This window comes from Myotis lucifugus, unplaced genomic scaffold (genome assembly GCF_000147115.1).
Source record: "Myotis lucifugus unplaced genomic scaffold, Myoluc2.0 scaffold_18, whole genome shotgun sequence".
NCBI classification, from domain to species: domain Eukaryota; kingdom Metazoa; phylum Chordata; class Mammalia; order Chiroptera; family Vespertilionidae; genus Myotis; species Myotis lucifugus.
This window is the reverse complement of record NW_005871066.1, coordinates 11,487,078-11,508,819: the sequence shown is the minus strand read 5'-3', so window position 1 is coordinate 11,508,819 and position 21,742 is coordinate 11,487,078. Positions and strand designations below refer to the sequence as shown.

Sequence of the window (21,742 nt, the reverse complement as noted above, 5' to 3'; positions counted from 1 at the left end):
AATCCTTCGAGCTGTTACAGTGTGAGAGGGGGTAATTTTTAGACTATATAAGAGCAATCGCGGGGTGCATAAAATACGTCGAATCACACAACGCGCATAGTATCAGCATGGTCGTTAGTGGTGACATTCCAGTCACCTTGCTAGGGTGTCATATGCTTAGAAAGGTCCACGGGGAGGACGGGCTCGCTGTTTGCCGGCTCGCCCTAGGCGCTGTGTATTTTTTACCGCTGCGCGGGGCCTGCCGCGACCTGTGCGATGACCCCGGCCCCGGCGCCTCCACCGGTTGCTCGGGAGTCGTCGTAAAGTGCACGTTGATGACTCGAACCCGAGGTCGCCAACCGGGGGCATGACCAGGGGGTGTGTCTGCCCCGAGGCCCGTGTCTGCGCCGTGAATAAGCGTGTGTGCCTTTCTCTCCCGCCCTGGTTCCCTCCTGCTCGGCAGTGACGCTCCGTCCCCGGGGAGGGCACGGGGACCGCTGCGGGCTTTGGGGAGGGAGACGGAGGCAGGCGCGGTCCCCGCGGAACCGGAGCCGCGGAGGGCGAGTGCCGCACAGACTTAGGGTTTCGATCCATCGACATTGGCTCGGAATGACGCGTGTTTTGGTTCCTCCCCCCGCTCCCCGCGAACCAGCCATCGCATCTGGGAGGAAACAGACCGAGAAGCACCCGGGCGGCGGCGCAGGTGGTGCTCAATGTCCCCGAAACGCGAGTGACCCGTTTGGAGAACGGCCTCCGGGTGGCCTCCGAGGACTCCGGGCTGTCCACGTGCACAGTAAGTGGCGCCCGGGAGGCAGCGACCGGCTGGCTTTAATCCGAGCTTCTTCCTTGGCTGGTGCTTGAGAAGCAGTGGCCGGTCTGTCGCTTATGAGTCCTTCCCCCAGTGCAGCGGTTCTCAACCTGTGGGTCGCGACCCCTTTGGCGGCCGAACGACCCTTTCACAGTGGTCGCCTAAGACCATCCTGCATATCAGATATTTACATTACGATTCATAACTAGCAACATTACAGTTATGAAGTAGCAACGAAAATAATCTTATGGTTGGGTCACAACATGAGGAACTGTATTTAAAGGGCCAGAAGGTTGAGAACCACTGCTCCAGTGCGACTCCCATACTGGATGCATGTGGGTTTAAGCGTCGGCATCTGGTTTTTGTAGCCTGTTACTATATTGTTTGTGGTTAGTAATGTTGATAGTAACGAACGTTGTATTTGCTGGGCTGCTCTGTGCCAGCTGCTTTTATATACTGTATTTTCTTATTTGATCTTTAAAACAGTTCTTTGTATTTAGGCCTCATCATCCTTTTTATAGTAGAGGAACGGGTGCAGAGACGTTGAGTGGTTTTGTCCTAGGTCCCACAGCTAATACATTACAGAACCAGGATTTGAACTTACATTTGACGATACCTGATACTCTTTATGTTATAGTTGTTAGTGGCTGTAGTACAAGTTGGACTAAGAATCTGGGTCCTCCGTGAAGCATGCAGCAGCGTATGGATGACCAAACCTTTTAAATCTCATAGTTCATAGCAGTATACTATCAAGCCACTCAAGTCAAGAAGACTTTAGTGTTAAGACTAGAAAGCATTTTTCAGAAAAAGGAAGGTGCTGTCTCCCCGGTCCCCACTGCCATTTTCCCCAAAGAAAGGAAATGGTGCTTTTCTTAATTGTGCTTTGTTTACATTAAGGTCGGGCTCTGGATCGATGCTGGAAGTCGGTATGAAAATGAGAAGAATAATGGAACAGCTCACTTTCTGGAGCATATGGCTTTCAAGGCAAGTTGTCTGACATATTTAATAAGAACGCATTGTTTTAAGAGAGCACAAAATTTCATTCTAAGGCATGAAAAACTTCAACAGTATGGCATGTTTTATTTTTTAAATCTTTTCTTTTTTCCCCAGAATAATTATCTGAAGTAATTACTTATATTTGCTCTGTAGAATTGAAACAGAATTTTCTCTTGGGATGTAAGGGTCATCTGAAAATATACCACAATTTCTGAAGCCTAATGTACTTCAGAAACCAAATTTGCTCCTTGCCTGAAACTGACATAGACTTATGTCCTCATACTCATTGTCTGAAGTATTTAGAACAGATGGGTAAAAGGCAAGTATCATAATCCCCCCTTTTTTTTATTTCAGGGCACCAAAAAGAGATCCCAGTTAGATCTGGAACTTGAAATTGAAAACATGGGTGCTCATCTCAATGCCTATACTTCCAGAGAGCAGACTGTATATTATGCCAAAGCATTTTCTAAAGATTTGCCAAGAGGTATTGTTCTTATTTATACTGCAGATATGTAATTTTCATAAGAATTAAGAAAATTTAGTTTTTATTCTGCCTGTTGTGAAAGGGTAACCCCCAGAAATGTACACAAAAAAAAAATTCTGTTTTTTCTCCCAATATGACAAATGATAGAAAATATGTATAGGCACCCTCGCCAGTTTGGCTCAGTGGATAGAGCATCAACCTGCTGACTGAAGGGTCCTCGGTTCAATTCTGGTCAAGGGCTTGTGCCTTGATTGCGGGCTCGATCCCCAGTAGGGTGTGTATAGGAGGCAACTGATCCATGGGAAAGACAGAGAAACATTGATGTGAGAGAAACACATCGATTGGTTGCCTCCTGCACACCCCCAACCAGAGCCTGGACCTGGGAAGAGCCTGCAACCAAGGTACATGCCCTTGACTGGAATCGAACCCGGGACCCTTTGGTCCGCAGGCCGACGCTCTCTCTACTGAGCCAAACCGTCTAGGGCATCCATGACAGTTTTGAAGTGGTTGTAGGTAGTGATAAGTGTTGTGGGCCCTCTGGCAGATTTACATTTAAAAAATTTTAAGCCCGGCCCCCATGGCTCAGTGGTTGAGCTTCGACCTATCAACCAGGAGGTCACAGTTTAATTCCCGGTCAGGTCACATGCCTGGGTTGGGGGCTTGGTCCCTCCTGGGGGGGTTGCAGGAGGTAGCAGATCAATGATTCTCTTTATTGATGTTTCTATCTCTCTCTTCCTCTCCCTCTCTGAAATCAATAAAAATATATTTAAAATTTTTTTTACTATTGTCCTTTTAGATATATTGAATGTATAGAAAAATGTGTTTCTTCTAAGTTTAATTATTTAGTCGATATTGAGTGATGGTCAGTATCATGGTTTCTGGTGCTAGTTAACTAGATTTTAATAGTGAAAATTAAGATTCTTAGTATTTCTTATGCTTTATTTTCAATTAGCTGTAGAAATTCTTGCTGATATAATACAAAATAGCACATTGGGAGAAGCAGAGATTGAACGTGAACGAGGAGTAATCCTTAGAGAGATGCAGGAAGTTGAAACCAACTTACAAGAAGTAGTTTTCGATTATCTTCATGCCACAGCTTATCAAAATACTGCACTTGGACGGACAATTTTGGGACCAACTGAAAATATCAAGTAAGTATAATTCTCAGATTTTTTTTTTTTTTTTGAGAAAAACATGAGTTGTGAAAACTAACATTCATAAACATTCAAAAAATGTGTTTAAAAAAGTAATTCCTCCCCCCCACGCTCCCCCACCCATGATAATCTGAATGAAATTGTAGTTAGCTATACTTTAGCCCACCTAACTCCCCAGTGCCTGGGCTCCTAACTGCTTCTGGAAAAAACAAGTGATGGTATCACATCTGGCTTCTTTCTTGATGTAAAAAAGTTTGAATGTTTTGATACCTGATGCCAATATACTTTTCTGACTATGTATTTTTTATGTTTTTATTGATTTCAGAGAAAGGAAGGGAGAGGGAGAGATATAGAAACATCAGTGATGAGAGAGAATCATTGATCAGCTGCCTCCTGCACCCCCTCCTTCTCCCCACTGGGGATGGAGCCCCCAACCCCGGCATTTGCCCTGATTGGGAATCGAACAAAGACTTCCTGGTTCATAGGTTGACACTCAACCACTGAGCCACACTAGCCAGGCTTTCTAACTGTGTTTAACTTAGATTTCCTTTAAGGTCTAATTTAATTTCAGGTATGTTATATGAAGTTCTGTGCTTTTTAATTTCTGTTTAATTACTTTTCTTACTCCACTTCACAGATCTATAAATCGTAAGGATTTAGTGGATTATATAACTACACATTATAAGGGACCAAGGATAGTACTTGCTGCTGCTGGAGGTTAGTTGATTTAAATATCTGTTACAGTAAAACTGCAATATAATGGCTAATTCGGGCGAGGGGGTGTCCGTTAAAGCTGAAATCTGTTATATAATAAAGTAGGTTTTCTATGTGCATATGTTAAAAAATTGACAAATTAGTTTACCTGTTTTTACTTACGTAGACACATTTGTGTAATTAAAATTAAGTATGAAAAGTTTAGTTTCACAGGAAAGTTTTCTATATGTATTACTGTAATTTTAAATTTATACTGAATACGTCTAGTACATGCGTGCATTCAGCAGTCACCTTGAGTAAACAAATGCACACGTGTGGGCTGTGGCTTAGCACACTTTGGAACATTGGCTGGCACGTGTTAAAACTGCTGCAGAAACAGAACCAGTTACCATGTGCTATGCGGCGTGATCCTGTACTAATCATTCGCTGAACATTGTCATGAGCAGTAACGCTTGGATTTAACAATGTAGATCAGAGGCAGGACTATCCCGCAGGCAGTGTTAGGCCCACTAGATCATTGGGTCTGACCCTGCCAAGGGATGAGTTAATTAAATGTTTGACCAAATATAGCAGGCTCATTTTTTTTTTTTTTTTTAAAACATATTTTATTGATTTTTTTTTTACAGAGAGGAAGGGAGAGAGATAGAGAGTCAGAAACATCGATGAGAGAGAAACACCGATCAGCCGCCTCCTGCACACCCCCTACTGGAGATGTGCCCGCAACCCAGGCACATGCCCTTGACCGGAATCGAACCTGGGACCTTCCAGTCCACAGGCCGACGCTCTATCCATTGAGCCAAACCGGTTTCGGCAGCAGGCTCATTTTTAAGTTGATACTTTTGTATGGCCCCAGAATGATGTTATTAATATCCAAATAGTCCTTGGCAGAAAAAGGTTCCCCACCCCTGATGTAGACTATAGTAGATATGTAATATTTACATCTGTCAGTGAAATTACTACAATTTTTTTTCCAATATAATGGACTATTTGCTAAAATTTGTTTAAAATAACAGTGAATTAATAAATAACCTGTTAATTTAATTTTAAGCAAATCTTGGTTAAAAGCATTTGAAAATCAACAGGGTGTTAATTTTCACATAGGACGTATGGACCGGACATTTTGTCTGTTAAATCTGAAGTCTGTTAAATCGAGTGTTTACTGTACTTTTAAACAGAGTAATGTGTTTATCAGTTTGATCCCGTTGGGAGATGTCCAAAGAGTATTTACAGAGGTGTAAGGGGAACCAGACTTTCCTCTCTACTTTATAGTAGAATTTTTTTGTTGTTTTTTTAAAAATATATTTTATTGATTTTTTACAGAGAAGAAGGGAGAGGGATAGAGAGTTAGAAACATCGATCAGCTGCCTCCTGCACGCCCCCCAGTGGGGATGTGCCCGCAACCAACGTACATGCCCTTGCCCGGAATCGAACCTGGGACCCTTCAGTCCGCAGGACGACGCTCCATCCACTGAGCCAAACCAGTTCGGCTATAGTAGAGTTTTTTAATAGAAAAATGTATGGACTCTCTAATACATAAGTGTACATACATAAAGGAATTTACTTGCAAGAGAGGGCACGAGTGAACTGGGAGACAATGACACTTAGAAGGCAGTGCCCTACAGTTAGAGAATCTTTCAAGATTTTAAATTATTTCTTGAGAACCAGCTTCAACCTTGGTCAGGCATGGAATGGGTAGGTTATGTTCTTTAATTCTTTCATTTGTTCATTCTTTCATTAATCTATTACTGAGAAGGGGAAGTACATAGGGAACCATGAGAATGTTTAGTGGGAATTCAGACATGCAGGTGGCTGACATTAGGACAAGGCTTCTTTGGGGACATGTTTAAAGCCTGTGAGTGATAAGAAAATTCACATTAGATTCTGTTAGATTTCCTGGCACTCTGAATTCAGGCAAACAGTACATTTTAGTGGTTTCCATTTTTTTTTCCTTCTTTTTTTCTCTTTCTCTTTAGGGCAAAGTGAAGATAGATAAAGTATAGATACTTTGTGTTAATTTTTCTTCCATTGGAAATGACAGTAAATTAAAATTCTAGTTGTTCTGGATAGACTTATGAGCTAATTACTTGGAAGTAATGGAGAAGATAAAAAGGAGGGTTAAGTATCTCAAATATATTATTCATTGTGGCTCTTAGCTAAACTATGTTATCTGTGTATGGCAAGCAGTGCACTCCAAAATTCTCTTGGAAACGGAGGGCTGTTGGTGAGGTGGGATGTCAACATCCAAGCTGTCTGGAATGTCTCTGCCATTGTTGTTGCATATGGACAGTGGGTTTTGTTGTAGTTCATGAGTTCACTTAAACATTACTGAAGTTAGGATATCTTATAGTAATGGTTTGTCCTAGATTAATTAGCCTTTCGTCTTATTGATAAATAAACAATGATGTGCCTTATAAACATTGGCATCTTGAATTCAATGAAATAGGTCAGACTTAGCGTCATTAAAAAAAATTATTTGGCCCTAACCGGTTTGGCTCAGTGGATAGAAGAACGTCGGCCTGCGGACTGAAGGGTCCCAGGTTCGATTCTGGTCAAGGGCATGTACCTTGGTTGCGGGCACATCCCCAGTAGGAGGTGTGCAGGAGGCAGCTGATCGATGTTTCTAACTCTCTATCCCTCTCTGTAAAAAATCAGTAAAATATATATTAAAAAAAAATTTATTTGCTCTCCTGCCTTCTGGATAGAGGTAAGTAGAGTTGGTGTTGGAGCAGCTGAGTCTCTGGAACGCCCAGCCAGGGGGGCTACAGGTCAAGGTGATAGAACAGTGGAAGCTGTTGTCATCAGGTGCTGAGAACCGTGTGCATGTTCATGGTTTTTCACTCTCTGCTTGTCATTCTTGTACCACGAAGATTTTCCTTGTTTTGTCACCCTCTGGATTGATATCTAAGGTGGCTCTCCTATATAGGGATTCTGAAAATGTACAAGCATACCCTGTCTTGTTTCGTACCACAGATTTATTTGGAAAATATGGGTATAAGTTGTGCTTTTATATTCTAATAGAATGTTTTATTTATTTTTTAAATATATATTTATTGATTTTAGAAAGGGAGAGGGAGATAGAAATATTAGTGATGAGAGAGAATCATTGATCGGCTGCCTCTGGCAGGCCCTCTTCTGTGGAATTAAAGTGGGCATGTGCCCTGAATGGGAATTGAACTGTGATCTCATGGTTCATAGGTTGACGCTCAACCAACCACGAGCCATACCAGCTGGGTTAGAATGTTTTATTTAAAGACATTTTGTGGCAATATTTTTTAAACCATTTATACATGCCTAAATTGGTTTTTTAAGTTTGTGTTTAAAAATCCTTCACTAAGATTGAATCTGTTTGGGTCTCGAGTTTGGATAGTAAGGGGTATAGAATCTAAGTAATTCTTAAGTTTTGGATAGCAAGTAATAAGTATTTGCATAGCTAGGGATTTATTCGGAAATTTAGATGAAATTATTTTGTTCCTGAATTTGATAGCAGAGCTCAGAGAAAAGCATATCTGTATATCCAGCTTTCTTTAAGTGTTAAAACTCATTTTTTCACTTAAAAAATTTTAAATGTTACTTTTTTTTGCTAGTTTGCATTCTAGGACTTTCAGTGACTTAATATAACATGATTTCATATGGAATATTGTGTTTTCAAGTTGTCTTACTATCTTTTCCTGTGAATCCACTGGTATGTTAATGATAACTGTTGACTGCTCTACAGAATGACAAAGCTGTGCAACCAAAAGCCTTATAACACCAAGGGAAAAAGCTGTGCTGTATGAGCTTACCCTGAAATGGTTTAGTGAATGCAGATAGTTACCTGAAACTGAAGTATTTAGTTCTCTGCTTTGATTGTACTGCTATTACATATGTAAAATATTTTCCTTTACTTTAGGAGTTTCCCATGATGAACTGCTTGAGTTAGCAAAGTTTCATTTTGGTGACTCTTTGTCCACATACAAAGGAGAAACACCAGCTCTGCCTCCCTGCAAATTCACAGGAAGTGAGGTAGGGCAAGCCTCCTAAGCTAGTAGTTAACCCTTTTGAGTTTCTTGTGTTGTATTTAAGAATGAGTATACAAAAATGTGCATGTTTCCAACAGAGTAAAATGGGAGAAACCAAAAGCTTACACTGAAACACAGAAAAAGGGAAGAGGATGGACTCATTTGCTTATATTCATTCCAATTTCATATTATTTAACCACCTACTTTCCTAAGGAAGCAAGGTTTTAAGGGCAGCAAATTTAGTCTTTGTGCTTTTCTTTGGCACTATGCCCATTTATATATTGTAAGGTATAAGTTAACTTTTATTTTAAAAACACGCCAAATTTTGACTTTCACATTAGGTTTACTCTTGGCTAAGTTCTTTCTTCTGCCCAGTAGAGCCAGAACTTGCAGGAAATCTGCCGCTTGTCAGCTATAGTTTTAAGCCTCAGTAGAGGCTTAGTCTGCCACATTAGGAGTGATGCTCAAAGTAGTGTCTGGAAGGAGGCCTGATGTTGGCAGTTAAATAGAATATAGCATTGACAGTACAAAAATAAGCCTGTTATGTCAAAATTTGCTTAGATTTAAAAATTCAGATTAACAAACACAAAAGATTGATTTCTACCAGTAAAATAATGCAATCCTTTTCTACCAGGTAACCATCTGGTGGCTATGTCTAGTATTTCAATTGGAGACCTTGTGATGAAAGTCCCTAACTCATGAAATTCTTCTAGATTAGATTGTACAATGTAATGAGGCTTAATAGTTTAAACCAAAATAAGTCATGGTGAGCATTTTAACTTTGCAATTAATGGGAAGGTGAATTTGTTTCTTTCTTGTTAAGCATGTTATGTAGTGTTTTGTTTTCTTTATCTTAACTAGATTCGAGTTAGAGATGACAAGATGCCTTTAGCACATCTTGCAATAGCTGTTGAAGCTGTTGGTTGGGCACATCCGGATACAATCTGTCTAATGGTTGCAAACACACTAATTGGCAACTGGGATCGCTCTTTTGGAGGAGGAATGGTAAGTGATTTAACATTTTTGTTCAGCCCTAGCCAGTTTTCTCAGCGGTTAGAGTATCAGCCCACAAAGTCTCAGGTTCGATTCTGGTCAAGGGCACATACCTCAAGGGCACAGGCTCCATCCCCAGCCCCTGTCTGGGCGTGTGGGAGGCAACCAATCGATGTTTCTCTTTTGTCTCTCCCTGTCCCTTTCACTCTATTTAAAAATCAATGGAAAAAATATCCTCGGGTGAAGATTAACAAAAATAAAAATAGAAACAAAGAAGTTTTTTCATAATAATCGCAAGATAGAACTCTGTACTAAGAATTTTGACTTTTAAAATATAAATTGATCCTGATTGCATCCTGAGCCAGAAATTTTTTTTTCCCCTTTTGCCATAAAGTTTATTAGTGGGATAATTGGCAAGATTTGAATAAGGATAGAAGAATTTGTTAACAGTCAAAGTTACATCCTAATTTTAGTGGTTGTTGTGATGTTAATTTCCTTGTTTTTCATAAGTGCACACTAAAAAGTATTTAGGAGTAAAAAGCATCACATCTGCAATGTATTCTCAAATAGCTGAAAAAATATGTTAAAAAGAATGATAGTTTGCATTCTAGGACTTACAGTAACTGGACGGTAATATAAAGCAAGCATGGTAATATAAGAATTGTTAGGTATTTTGAATAAAGGGAATTCTTTTCACTGTTTTTGTAACTTTCCTGTAAGTCTGAGATTATGTCAGAATACAAAGTGTAAATTTGTACTCGAAGACTTCAACAAAATACATTTCATTTCTTAGGTTTCACATGCACTATAATTTAAAATCTTTAAGCATACATAGCCAAGAGCACTACAGATTGGGTTGATAATAAGGTATTATTTTAGAAGTGAGTGTAACTATGTTAATTATAGGGATTCATTGCTTTTTACATTATGAATTTCTCTGGGGGTCATTGGGCTGGTGAGATAAGTATAATTCTTAGTGTTATTGAATTTTAAATTTATTATTTGACAGATGTTGATAGATAAAACGGAGAAACGCAGGCTCTTAGGTCATTCACTGTTTGTCTCATATCTCATTCTTTCTGGTAAATTGGACATGTATGTATGTATATATCTACAGTTCTCTTGGACATTTTTATTTTCCTTACAGAACTTATCTAGTAAGCTGGCCCAGCTTACCTGTCATGGCAACCTCTGCCATAGCTTCCAGTCTTTCAACACTTGCTACACAGATACTGGATTATGGGGAATCTATATGGTTTGTGAATCAGCCACTGTTGCAGATATGTTACATGTTGTTCAAAAAGAATGGTAAGAAAATAAATCTTGCCCAGAATTCACACCCAATTTTCTCTATACATTGTTCATGTTATTTTCTACTGATGTTATTAGTATGTAATAAAAAGAATGAGACCAGCAGCAGCCATGTTTTTAAAGATCACAGATGTTTCCTTTAAGTCTCATGTGAAGCTGCATTGATTTCAACTATAGAAAATTCTTTAAGAAGAATTCTTTAGAAAGGAGATCCTAGAAGTTTAAAATCCTATATAATAAAAGCCTAATATGCTTAGTATCCAGTTGGCTGTTCAACCAATCAAAATATAACATGCTAATGATATGCGAAGGCTGCTTAACCACTTGCTATGACGTGCACTGACCACCAGGGGGCAGACGCTCCGACTGGTAGGTTAGTTTGCTGCTGGGGTCCTGCCCATCAGGACTGAGCAAGATGGGCTGGACATGCCCTGGAGCCCTCCCAGGCCCCAATCATGCACTGGGTCCCTCGGCCTGGCCTGTGCCCTCTCGCAATCTGGGACCCCTCGGGGGATGTCAGAGAGCTGGTTTCAGCTCGATCCCGCAGGCCAGGCCAAGGGACTCCACTGGTGCACAAATTCATGCACTGGGCCTCTTGTGTTTAAATAAATTCCAACTAGAAGTTTGGAAAACATCTCTAAAAGTTATCTGGCTTGGAAAGGCAGTGTTATGAAAATGAATCTGAAGTTGCCATTGCTAAAAGAAAGAGAATCTAGTTGCCTACCAACCTATCCTCTAGCATCAGAGCCTAGCAGATGGGGATTTGTGAAGTCTCAAAGTGGTTATAGCATCTCTCAAAATATGGTTAGACTATTTTAAAATATATTTTTATTGATTTCAGAGAGGAAGGGAGAGGGAGAAAGAGATAGAAACATCAATGATTGGCTGCCTCCTGCATGCCCCACACTGAGGCTCAAACCCACAACCTGGGCATGTGCCCTGATGGGGAATCCAACCGTCACCTCCAGATTCATAGGTTGATGCTCAACTACTGAGCCATACCAGCCGGGCTAGCCTATTTTTATATTTTATTGAGCTTCTGTTTGATAGTCATATCATTTTCAGAAATTAACAATACCAGGAAAATAATCAGTAGTAGATTAGCTTTTGCTTAGCTATTGGGATCACCAGTAATTTTACGTTTTTTGTAAGTTGAAATCAAGTTGTGGTATAATACATAGAATATAGTATGTCTTTCTTTAGATCATTATTATAAAACACTCTAACTACTTGACATTTTGATTTTTCCAATTGGTTTTTAGGATACGACTCTGTACAAGTGTCACTGAAAGTGAAGTTGCACGAGCCAAAAACCTTCTGAAAACAAACATGTTGTTGCAACTCGATGGTAAGAATAAAGATGTAAGTTCTATTTTCATACGATTGATCTATAGTCCAATGCTTAGCTTTTTTTCCTCTTTAAACAGGTTCTACTCCAATTTGTGAAGATATTGGTAGGCAAATGTTGTGTTATAATAGAAGAATTCCCATCCCTGAGCTTGAAGCAAGAGTAGATGTAAGTAGTTCTTCCATACTTACTATTGGGTCTTGTGTAAAAATATCCTTATTACAAAAACTAAAAATATGAATCATTCCAGGTATAGAATTTGTTTTTACTGTAAAAAGCTCTGAATGCTAGTATCTTTATTTTAGGCTGTGAATGCTGAGACAATTCGAGAAGTATGTTCCAAATATATTTATGACAAGAGTCCAGCTATTGCTGCTGTTGGTAAGCTTGGTCATTTTTCTATGTAGAAAGTTGGCTAAGTACTTTCCTTTTAGTCAATTTTAACTTTCTTTTCTTTTAATCCTTAGGTCCCATTGAGCAACTACCAGATTTTAACAGGATTCGCAGTAACATGTGCTGGCTTCGCAATTAAAATGCTCCTAAGCAAAATATTTTGAACATCCATATTTATAAAACTAATAGAGACTGGCAAGTTTTAAGCTATCAGTCCCCAAAGGAAAACATAAAAATGAACATACGTACTTGGAAATTTGAATGAAATACTGCATCAAACTTTCAGCGGATAATGCTACCACAGTGAATGGTAGCTCTCTTGAGAAATTATGTTGGAACAGCACACTTTCAAATTATCTCCATAGTACAATTATAAGAATGAAAACTTGTAAAGTATTTTCAGTTTTATTATAAAAATGCACACACAACAAAGATTGTCTTAAGTCATTTCTTGGTTCTACTTGCATTTAGTACTTGCTCTTGAGCAGCTTTCTTTGCTTTTACCATCTCGACAAGTTCCTAGGAAGGGAGAAAGGTGTTATTTAGAATCAGCAGACATTTCTAGTGTTTGGTATAAATATGTAAGACATTCAAATTGGATAAGTCTATAATTAAAAATACTACTAAAAGGTTGATTTTACTAACTCCCAAAGCTCTGAAAGTTTCTAAGATGGCCCATGACTACTGTGGTATTAAAGTAAGCAAAAATCTATAAACTCAAAACATCTACAACCTTATATCGTTTCATGCAGTCCTTCTTTGTCCTGCCAGGCACTGCTTCTGCTATTTTTTCCCATCTTTCAGGTGTATTTACTGGGTATGTTTTCAAGGCTTGTTCCAAAAGTTTCTGCTCTTCTGTTGTCCAAGGGGTGAAATCTGTGCATGGACCTGCTAAGAAAAATTTTTATTTGAAAACCCCAGTTATAGAAAAATGTCTTGGAACACCTTTCCAGTGAGTCTTCTGGTGCACAGGTATCTTGGTAAGTGCCCATTCAAATCTATGATGTGTAATTTTAAACAAACTTTTAGACATAAGACACATACATCTCTAAATATTAATGAGAGGGAGAAAAAACTTGAAATAGCACAAAAGCCAGAAAAATATCTCAAAGGCTTTTTATAAAATTTACATTTTTATTGATTTTGGAGAAAGGAAAAAATTTGTTGTTCCACTTATTTATGCATTCTTTAAAAAAATACATTTTTTAATTGATTTTTAGAGAGAGAAAGGGAGAGGGAGAGAGAAACATGAGAGAGAAACATGGGTTGACTGCTTCCTGCACACCCCCTACTGGGGATTGAGCCCACAACCCGGGCATGTGCTCTGACCAGGAATGGAACCTGTGATCTCTTGGTGCATGGGTCGACACTCAACCACTGAGCCACACCAGCTGGGCCATTGGTTCATTCTTATATGTGCCCTGACTGGGATTGTACCTGCAACCTTGGCTTATTGAGACAATACTCTACAGAACATAAGTTCTTAATATTTTCAAACTGAAATTTTGGGATAATAAACCAAACCAATCTTAAGAATACAGGAAAAGTGGGATTGTTAAAGGCCAGGGACAGGTTAACTTGTAAAAGTCAAGGCTATTAGTTAATCCCAAAACACATTTGGAACTATGATCTGGAAAGCATATCCAAGATTAGCTCTGTTTAAGGGAGAAAGGACTGGTGGCTCAGAAATGTGTGAAGTGAAAACTTTTTCAAAGTTTGTCAGCAACTCAATAATGTCTCATCCCAAAACATACATATATGCATGAACAAAAGTTTCATAAATAATAATCACTTATAAAATAGGTATAATGCTCTATGACATTTTCTATTCATGACCCATTAAATATATTTCATGACCCACTTATGAAGGAGGCTTGGGGAGGCTGGGTCATGATTTACAGTTAAACACTGTAATTGGTCTAGAGCAATAAAATTGGCTAGAATACCCAAGACAATCTTCTCAGCACTCTAACAGATTTTAACTTCATTTTGAAATAATTTCAGAAGAGTATAAAGAATCCCGATGTATCCTATCCTGATTCCTCACATAGGAACGTTTTACCATACTTGCTTACTCTTCCTTTTTATATACACATTTGTTCTGAACCATGTAAATTGCAGACATGCTTCCCCTTTATTCCTAAGTACTTCCATATATTTTCCCTTAAAAACAAGGACATTTTCTTACACAATTATAGTGTACTAGAGGCCCGGTGCACGAATTCATGCACGGGTGGGGTCTGGTCAGCCTGCCCTGATTGGGGCCAACCAGGCTGGGCTGGCCGAGGGGGAGGGGCTGCAGGCAGTTGGCTGGCTGGCCCACCCCCTGGTAGAATTGGTGGAATTCCCAGTTGAGGGGATAATTTGCATATTAGCCTTTTATTATATAGGATTTTTCAGTCAGGAAATTGACCTTGATAAAATACTATTATCTAGTTTTAGACCTCAAATTTCAATTGTCCCAATATCCTTTAGCACTGATTTGTAAAATCTGGTGAGGAAAACAAACACAGCCTCTCCCCTAATGGCATATGAACTGGAAGAACTGATTCTCAGTGGTGGTAAGTAAATCTATCACTGTCCTGAAAATGTTTGCTTTACATCTTCCAGTCTAACCACTTTATTTCCCAATCATTCTGAACACAGACCTTAAGTCTTGTATATCCTAACACAGTGTGGATACATGGCTAGCATCTTCTACTTATAGAAAAAATTTAATTACCTTCAAATCGTTCTGAAGGTGTTGCATTGTCTGCTTGAGGCACTACTCCATGTTCTTTTTTAAATTTATCAAAAGCCTTTTTGTTTATGTCATCTTTTTGATGAGGGTCTGAGGAATGAAAAAATTTAAATATATTAGAGATCATCTCATTTAGTCTTTCATTAAATTGCATAGAGTATTTTAAAATAACCAAGGTAACAAAGAAACTGATTTGGCAAAATTAACTCACCAAGTTTTTGAAGACTTTTTGCTTTGCTGATAACATCTTTGGCGGTTCTCTTGACTCCAGAAGAAGAATGTATGTTCATGTAATTAGCAATAACTTCCCATCTAGAACAATCAATAGGATAATTAAGGCAAAAACTCCAAAACAAAAACCAGAATGACTAACATTTTTTAACACTTGGATTGCGGGAAACGAGTTAAGTCGGCTCGCGTGAATTGCGCGTACTCCGCGGGAGCCGTCTTAACTCGGTTCATATAGATTTGCGGTGGAGTGCGGGAAACGTGTAAACTCGGGCCGATTGTAACTGCGTATTACCAAATATTTGTTTGTTTGCCGTTCACAAAGATACCTACCTGCGTATGCGAACCGTTTCATACCCATTGGGGTAATAGGTATCATAAAAATCCCTTGTAAGTAGAGAACACTTTATGGCGCTGGTCGAGTACAATACCGTTAGGGTACCAATGTATTGTTTTCTCATTATATAACCGATATCCCTGGATATCTCACCATGCAAAGAGAATAGTTATTGAGAAATACTTCTTGTGTCCGGACGTCTTTAGTTTTGAGTTTTGTGAATATTATTACGTGTTTAAATATTTAAATATATTGTGATAAAGACATTCATATAGAATTTTTTAACCAAATAAAATAAAATCGTTCCGCAAAGTGTTCGCATAATAATTATTTTTTTATATCAGATATCTATCGGAGTACCGCTATTTTCAGTTAGTATTATTTTTATTTGCTTTAACCTAGAATGTCGCAGCATTCAGACTATAGTGATGATGAGTTTTGTGCAGACAAGTTGTCCAATTATTCTTGTGATAGCGATCTTGAAAATGCGAGTACAAGTGATGAAGATTCTAGTGATGATGAAGTAATGGTGCGTCCCAGGACATTGAGGCGACGAAGAATTTCGAGCTCCAGCTCTGACTCAGAGTCAGATATAGAAGGCGGGAGAGAAGAATGGTCGCATGTTGATAATCCACCGGTCTTAGAAGATTTTTTAGGGCATCAAGGATTAAACACAGATGCTGTTATAAATAATATAGAAGATGCCGTGAAATTATTTATCGGAGATGATTTTTTTGAATTTCTTGTAGAGGAGTCAAACAGGTATTATAATCAAAATAGGAATAATTTCAAACTTTCAAAAAAAAGCCTACAGTGGAAAGATATAACCCCTCAAGAGATGAAGAAGTTTTTAGGGTTAATTGTTCTCATGGGACAGGTGCGCAAAGATAGAAGAGATGACTATTGGACCACGGAGCCATGGACGGAGACGCCATATTTTGGTAAAACGATGACGAGAGATAGGTTCCGACAGATATGGAAAGCTTGGCACTTCAATAATAATGCGGATATCGTAAATGAATCAGATAGACTTTGCAAAGTGAGACCAGTACTAGATTATTTTGTGCCTAAATTTATAAATATTTACAAACCTCATCAGCAATTATCACTAGATGAAGGGATCGTACCTTGGAGGGGAAGATTATTCTTTAGGGTATATAATGCTGGCAAGATCGTTAAATATGGAATATTGGTTCGTTTGTTGTGCGAAAGTGATACAGGATATATCTGTAACATGGAAATTTATTGCGGCGAAGGAAAGCGATTATTGGAAACGATACAAACAGTAGTGTCTCCATACACTGATTCGTGGTACCATATATATATGGACAATTATTATAATAGCGTCGCAAATTGTGAAGCACTTATGAAAAACAAATTCAGAATATGTGGAACAATCCGGAAAAATCGAGGTATACCTAAAGATTTTCAAACAATTTCTTTGAAAAAGGTGAAACAAAATTTATAAGGAAAAATGATATATTGTTACAAGTGTGGCAATCAAAAAAGCCTGTATACCTGATTTCTTCGATTCATTCTGCGGAGATGGAAGAAAGTCAGAATATTGACAGAACATCAAAAAAGAAAATTGTCAAACCGAATGCACTCATTGACCACAATAAACATATGAAAGGTGTTGACCGGGCCGACCAATACCTTTCATATTATTCGATATTGCGGAGGACGGTCAAATGGACAAAAAGGTTGGCAATGTATATGATAAATTGCGCATTATTTAATTCTTATGCAGTTTACAAATCAGTGAGGCAAAGAAAAATGGGTTTTAAAATGTTTTTGAAACAAACAGCTATCCACTGGTTGACGGATGATATTCCAGAGGACATGGACATTGTTCCAGACCTTCATCCAGTACCGTCTACTTCTGGAATGCGGGCTAAACCACCTACATCTGATCCACCATGCAGGCTATCGATGGACATGAGAAAGCATACGTTACAGGCAATTGTCGGAAGTGGAAAAAAGAAAAACATTTTGAGAGGGTGTCGCGTATGTTCCGTTCATAAATTGCGCAGTGAGACACGCTACATGTGCAAATTTTGCAATATACCTCTACATAAAGGGGCGTGTTTTGAAAAATATCATACGCTAAAAAACTATTAATTTCTATTTGTTTTGATTTATTATGAAAATTTTATTTTAAACTTTAAAAATATGTGTATATTTTTAGGTAATAAGTATTTTTTGGGTTTTTCGTATTTAGTTTATATATATCGAATTATTTATGTACTGAATAGATAAAAAAATGTCTGTGATTGAATAAATTTTCATTTTTTACACAAGAAACCGAAAATTTCATTTCAATCGAACCCATACTTCAAAAGATATAGGCATTTTAAACTAACTCTGATTTTGCGCGGGAAACCTAAATAATTGCCCGCGCCATCTTATATTTTGGCGGGAAATTCACCCGACACCGTAGTGTTAAAAAATATATTTTATTGATTTCAGAGAGGAAGGGCGAGGGAGAGATAGAAACACCAATGATGAGAGAGAATCATTGATCGGCTACCTCCTGCATGCCCCACACTGGGGACCAAGCCACAACCCAGGCATGTGCCCTGACTGGGAATCGAACCGTGACCTCCTGGTTCATAGGTCGACACTCAACCACTGAGCCACACTGGCCGGGCATGACTAACATTTTTTAATGCAGAAGAGTTAGCTATAATATCTACAGAATTGGCTCTAAATTGGTGGTCTAATCATCACTATTGCCTGGACTATAGTTTTTGCTTTTCATATGTTTAAATCAACTGTCATAATCTTGATTTCAAGTCTGTATAAAACCTTACAGATTCTGTGTACAAATCAATGGAAATAAAAACCATACTTTGGTGTATCCCACCATTTGGACACACACTTAAGGAGATAAATAATTCTGAAAACAGCTTTAGTTGCCTGATGTAAAGAATGAAGGAATCTGGATCTCTAAGGCTTCTTTGAATTCTAAACTCAAAACTGCAATAAGCTTGGGTTTGAAGTCAGAAGCAACAATGAATTAAGACTATGAATACACTAGTTCCTAATATAAGCCATGATGGAATAAGCCAACATGAGTCAAGGTTTTTCTCATGATTTTTAATCTCTGAGAAACTGATGAAGCATACTGCTGTATGTGTATGTGTGTGTGTGTTGGTGTAAGTTGATAAGACTAGTAGGTTCATCCCAGCCCGTGTGGCTCAGTGGTGGAGAGTCGACCTATGAACCAGGAGGTCACAGTTTGATTCCCAGTCAGGGCACATGCCCGGGTTGTGGGCTCCATCCCCAGTGTGGGGCATGCAGGAGGCAGCTGATCAATGATTCTCTCATCAGTGATGTTTCTATCTATCCTGCTCCCTTCCTCTCTGAAATCAATAAAAATATATTAAAAAAACAACAAAAAAAACTAGAAGGTTCAAAATGCACTCTGCTTTTCTCACTTCCCACTGGCACAGAATTTAGTACAGGGCAGTCTGTCTAGACAAGCATATCTCTGGAAGTTCCTGCTGTTACTTGGATGCTTTGTCTAGATTATCCCCAGGCTCTGGGTTGAAGAGAAATTTAATTAAAATCAGTACCTTGAATTTGTTCCAGCAGGGAAGAGGTTCACAGCTTTAATTAGTAATTGCAGATCATCTTCTGACCAGTTTTTACTGCCATTTCCACCTCCACCAGCTGACTTCTCTGCATTCTTAGATGCTTGTCGCATACGAGCCTCAGCTTCCTCTTTCTCTTTTCTAATTTGCTCATTTATTTCTTCTATCTACACAAATATAATAGGTAAGTCAGGGACTTAATACATCTTGCTACCCTACACTCCCTTTCTAGCTGGGGTTTGTGGTTTTCAACTCTCAGTATTATCCTGACAGTGACCCAGGCCAACCCCAAAACCGGCATCAGCTTTTCACTCTGGCTTCTGGCTGCAAAGCTCTGCTTAAGGAACCAAGAACCACCCTCTGCCTGACCTACCCTGTATTTCTATCATGTGATTTCTATGTGCGTTTGACACTACTTAAGTCTACAGTCACTGGGTTATTCACCAACACAAGGCCATTTCAAACCTGTTTAATAAGCTCATACCCACTCTTTCAGCAGATATTCAATTACTTTTTAACAAAAAGATAACAGCACAGCAAAGTGGTATCTGTTTTATCTTGAAGTTCTACCCTTTGCATTGTTACATAAAATCTTTCCTCAAACATACACAAGTGAAAAAAGAAAACCTTTACTTGACCTTGTTGCTATCTTGGAGTCATCTTGGACTCATTTCCTTACTTTAATCCCTCAGAACCAATCACCAAAATCCCAATGATTCCCATCATCACTCTCCCAGTCCAAGCCCTTCCATTCTTATAGTCACTTGCACATGTATTAGGTATAATACATCCTGTCCAATGCCAGATTAATAGTACAATGATAACCCTTTCCTACTCATACATCTGCAGTAATGGAAATTAATGACATTAAAAACATACTTAATTTGGCACCACTTCTTAACCAACTTCATCTCCCTCTAACTTTCTACAGTTACCCGTATTTTATAGTTCATGCTGTTACTCTGACCTTCATTTTCACAGTCTATCCTTGTAGGCTGGCTCAAACCCTTCACTAAACCTTCCCTGACCACTCTGCCCTGGGGTTGGCACTTGCTGTCTAACCTACAGCATTTCCTGTGGGCCCTCCATCTTTTGGTCCTTAGGCCTTTTCTCTTCAGCATAATTGTTCCTGAACTCCTTTGTGCAGCAATAGCAGGCATTTCTATGAATCATCTGGGCACAGTGCTATAATAGTAGGTACTAATACTTGTTGCATTGAATTTAATTTCTGGGCCTGTTTCTCATCTGTAAAATAAAAGGTGTAGACTAGACAGAACAAATGTATCTTGGTTCTAAATATTATTATCCTACAAAAATGCTCAAGGAATAGCCAAAACAATTATTTTTTTCCTGAGAATGATTAAAAAACAAAACAAGCCCTAGCCGGTTTGGCTCACTGGATAGAGCGTCAGTCTAGGGACTGAAGAGTCCCGGGTTCGATTCCGGTCAAGGGCATGTACCTTGGTTGCAGGCACATCCCCAGTAGGGGGTGTGCAGGAGGCAGCTGATTGATGCTTCTCTCTCATCAATGTTTCTAACTCTCTATCCCTCCCCCTTCCTCTCTGTAAAAAATCTATAAAATATATTTTTTTAAAAAAACAAAAACCTATGATTAATGTGCTAGGATACCACAAATCAAACATCATATAACCATATCACTGAATGCAATTTAAATCAACAATACCACTTACTATAAACAAAGTAGAGTGGGGGACCCAAAGAGAAATGCTCTCTTGCCCTCATAGTAACTTACGTTAGGTGGGGAAATACTGAGGTGAAAGCAACACTATAAGCAGAACTAAATGTTAAATGCAAATAGAAGTGATGTTTTCCTCCATTACCTGTTTTTCCAGAGCAGCCTTTCCTACTTCTTTTGTAGATGATGTGAGTGTTTCATTCAAGCACTGTAAACTAAGGGGGGAAAAGGATGAAAATTTATCCTAAGCCCAGGAAATGATTTCAATAGATTTTTTATTTTAATTTTTATTTGTTGTTTTTAGAGAGGAAGGGAGGGAGGGAGGGAGAGAGAGAGAGAGAGAGAGAGAAACTGACTGATTTGTTGTTCCACTTATTTACATATTTCATCAATTGATTCTTTTATGTGCCCTGACCGGGCATCAAACCCACAACACTGGCATATCGGCAGCATGCTCCAAACTGAGCTACCTGGCCAGGGCTGAAGACTTCAATGTTAGTTCTGTAGTTATACCTTGCTAATTCAAGGCGATCACAAAGTTTTTCCACTTCTTCCATCATTTTAACACGCTCTGCCTCATTGTCAGAAAAGTGATTCCAGGCCTAAAAGCACAAACATAAACATTTCCATCTTATATCTAGTGACACTGAAAAATACACTCATAAACACAACTACAAAGCATGACGTTCTCAAGAGGTTCTTGAACATATGGCCTTCTGACTATAACAACCATATTTGAGGGTACTCCCAGGGCTCTCCCTGACTACTAGCAATAAAAAGGCATTCCCAAGTGAGTAGGAAAGCAAAACAAAAATGGTGATGGTGCAGAAGACTTGGATGTTATAAAAATCAGAATGAGTTCTCTGAGAATCACTTAATTCTGTATGATGACTCAAATTAAAATCTAGCGTGTGCCGAACTGGAAAATTTCATGGAAATTTTAAATTTACTGAAATTAAAGAAAAAG

The 21,742-nt window shown here is 38.8% G+C and overlaps 2 protein-coding genes across 5 annotated transcripts in view; one reads left to right on the top strand and one right to left on the bottom strand.

Moving 5' to 3' along the window:
* Nucleotides 1-526: 526 nt before the first annotated feature.
* On the top strand, nucleotides 527-12,915 carry PMPCB (peptidase, mitochondrial processing beta subunit). 2 transcript variants are annotated; one of them, XM_023751103.1, is made up of 12 exons: nucleotides 527-772; nucleotides 1,685-1,771; nucleotides 2,138-2,267; nucleotides 3,220-3,418; nucleotides 4,059-4,138; nucleotides 8,025-8,137; nucleotides 8,995-9,138; nucleotides 10,274-10,434; nucleotides 11,700-11,785; nucleotides 11,865-11,953; nucleotides 12,091-12,166; nucleotides 12,253-12,915. In XM_023751103.1, the coding sequence occupies exons 2-12, from the start codon at nucleotides 1,760-1,762 to the stop codon at nucleotides 12,315-12,317; spliced, it is 1,155 nt and encodes a 384-aa protein (XP_023606871.1). In that variant the 5' UTR covers nucleotides 527-772; nucleotides 1,685-1,759; the 3' UTR covers nucleotides 12,318-12,915. The 2 variants fall into 2 exon arrangements, with proteins under 2 accessions (XP_023606871.1, XP_023606872.1); XM_023751104.1 differs by lacking the exons at nucleotides 527-772; nucleotides 2,138-2,267.
* Nucleotides 12,565-21,742, bottom strand: part of DNAJC2 (DnaJ heat shock protein family (Hsp40) member C2) — a 28,291-nt gene continuing 19,113 nt past the window's right edge. For 2 of the 3 annotated variants that reach the window (XM_006085411.3, XM_006085414.3), the window contains exons 11-17: nucleotides 21,289-21,377; nucleotides 20,921-20,990; nucleotides 19,062-19,246; nucleotides 15,130-15,230; nucleotides 14,901-15,008; nucleotides 12,912-13,069; nucleotides 12,565-12,697 (exon numbers count right to left, since the gene is read on the bottom strand). In XM_006085411.3, coding sequence (XP_006085473.1) covers nucleotides 12,623-12,697; nucleotides 12,912-13,069; nucleotides 14,901-15,008; nucleotides 15,130-15,230; nucleotides 19,062-19,246; nucleotides 20,921-20,990; nucleotides 21,289-21,377 — 786 coding nt within the window. In that variant the 3' untranslated portion in view covers nucleotides 12,565-12,622. The remainder of the gene's footprint in view (nucleotides 12,698-12,911; nucleotides 13,070-14,900; nucleotides 15,009-15,129; nucleotides 15,231-19,061; nucleotides 19,247-20,920; nucleotides 20,991-21,288; nucleotides 21,378-21,742) is intronic. The other variant, XM_006085412.3, reaches the window with a different exon arrangement.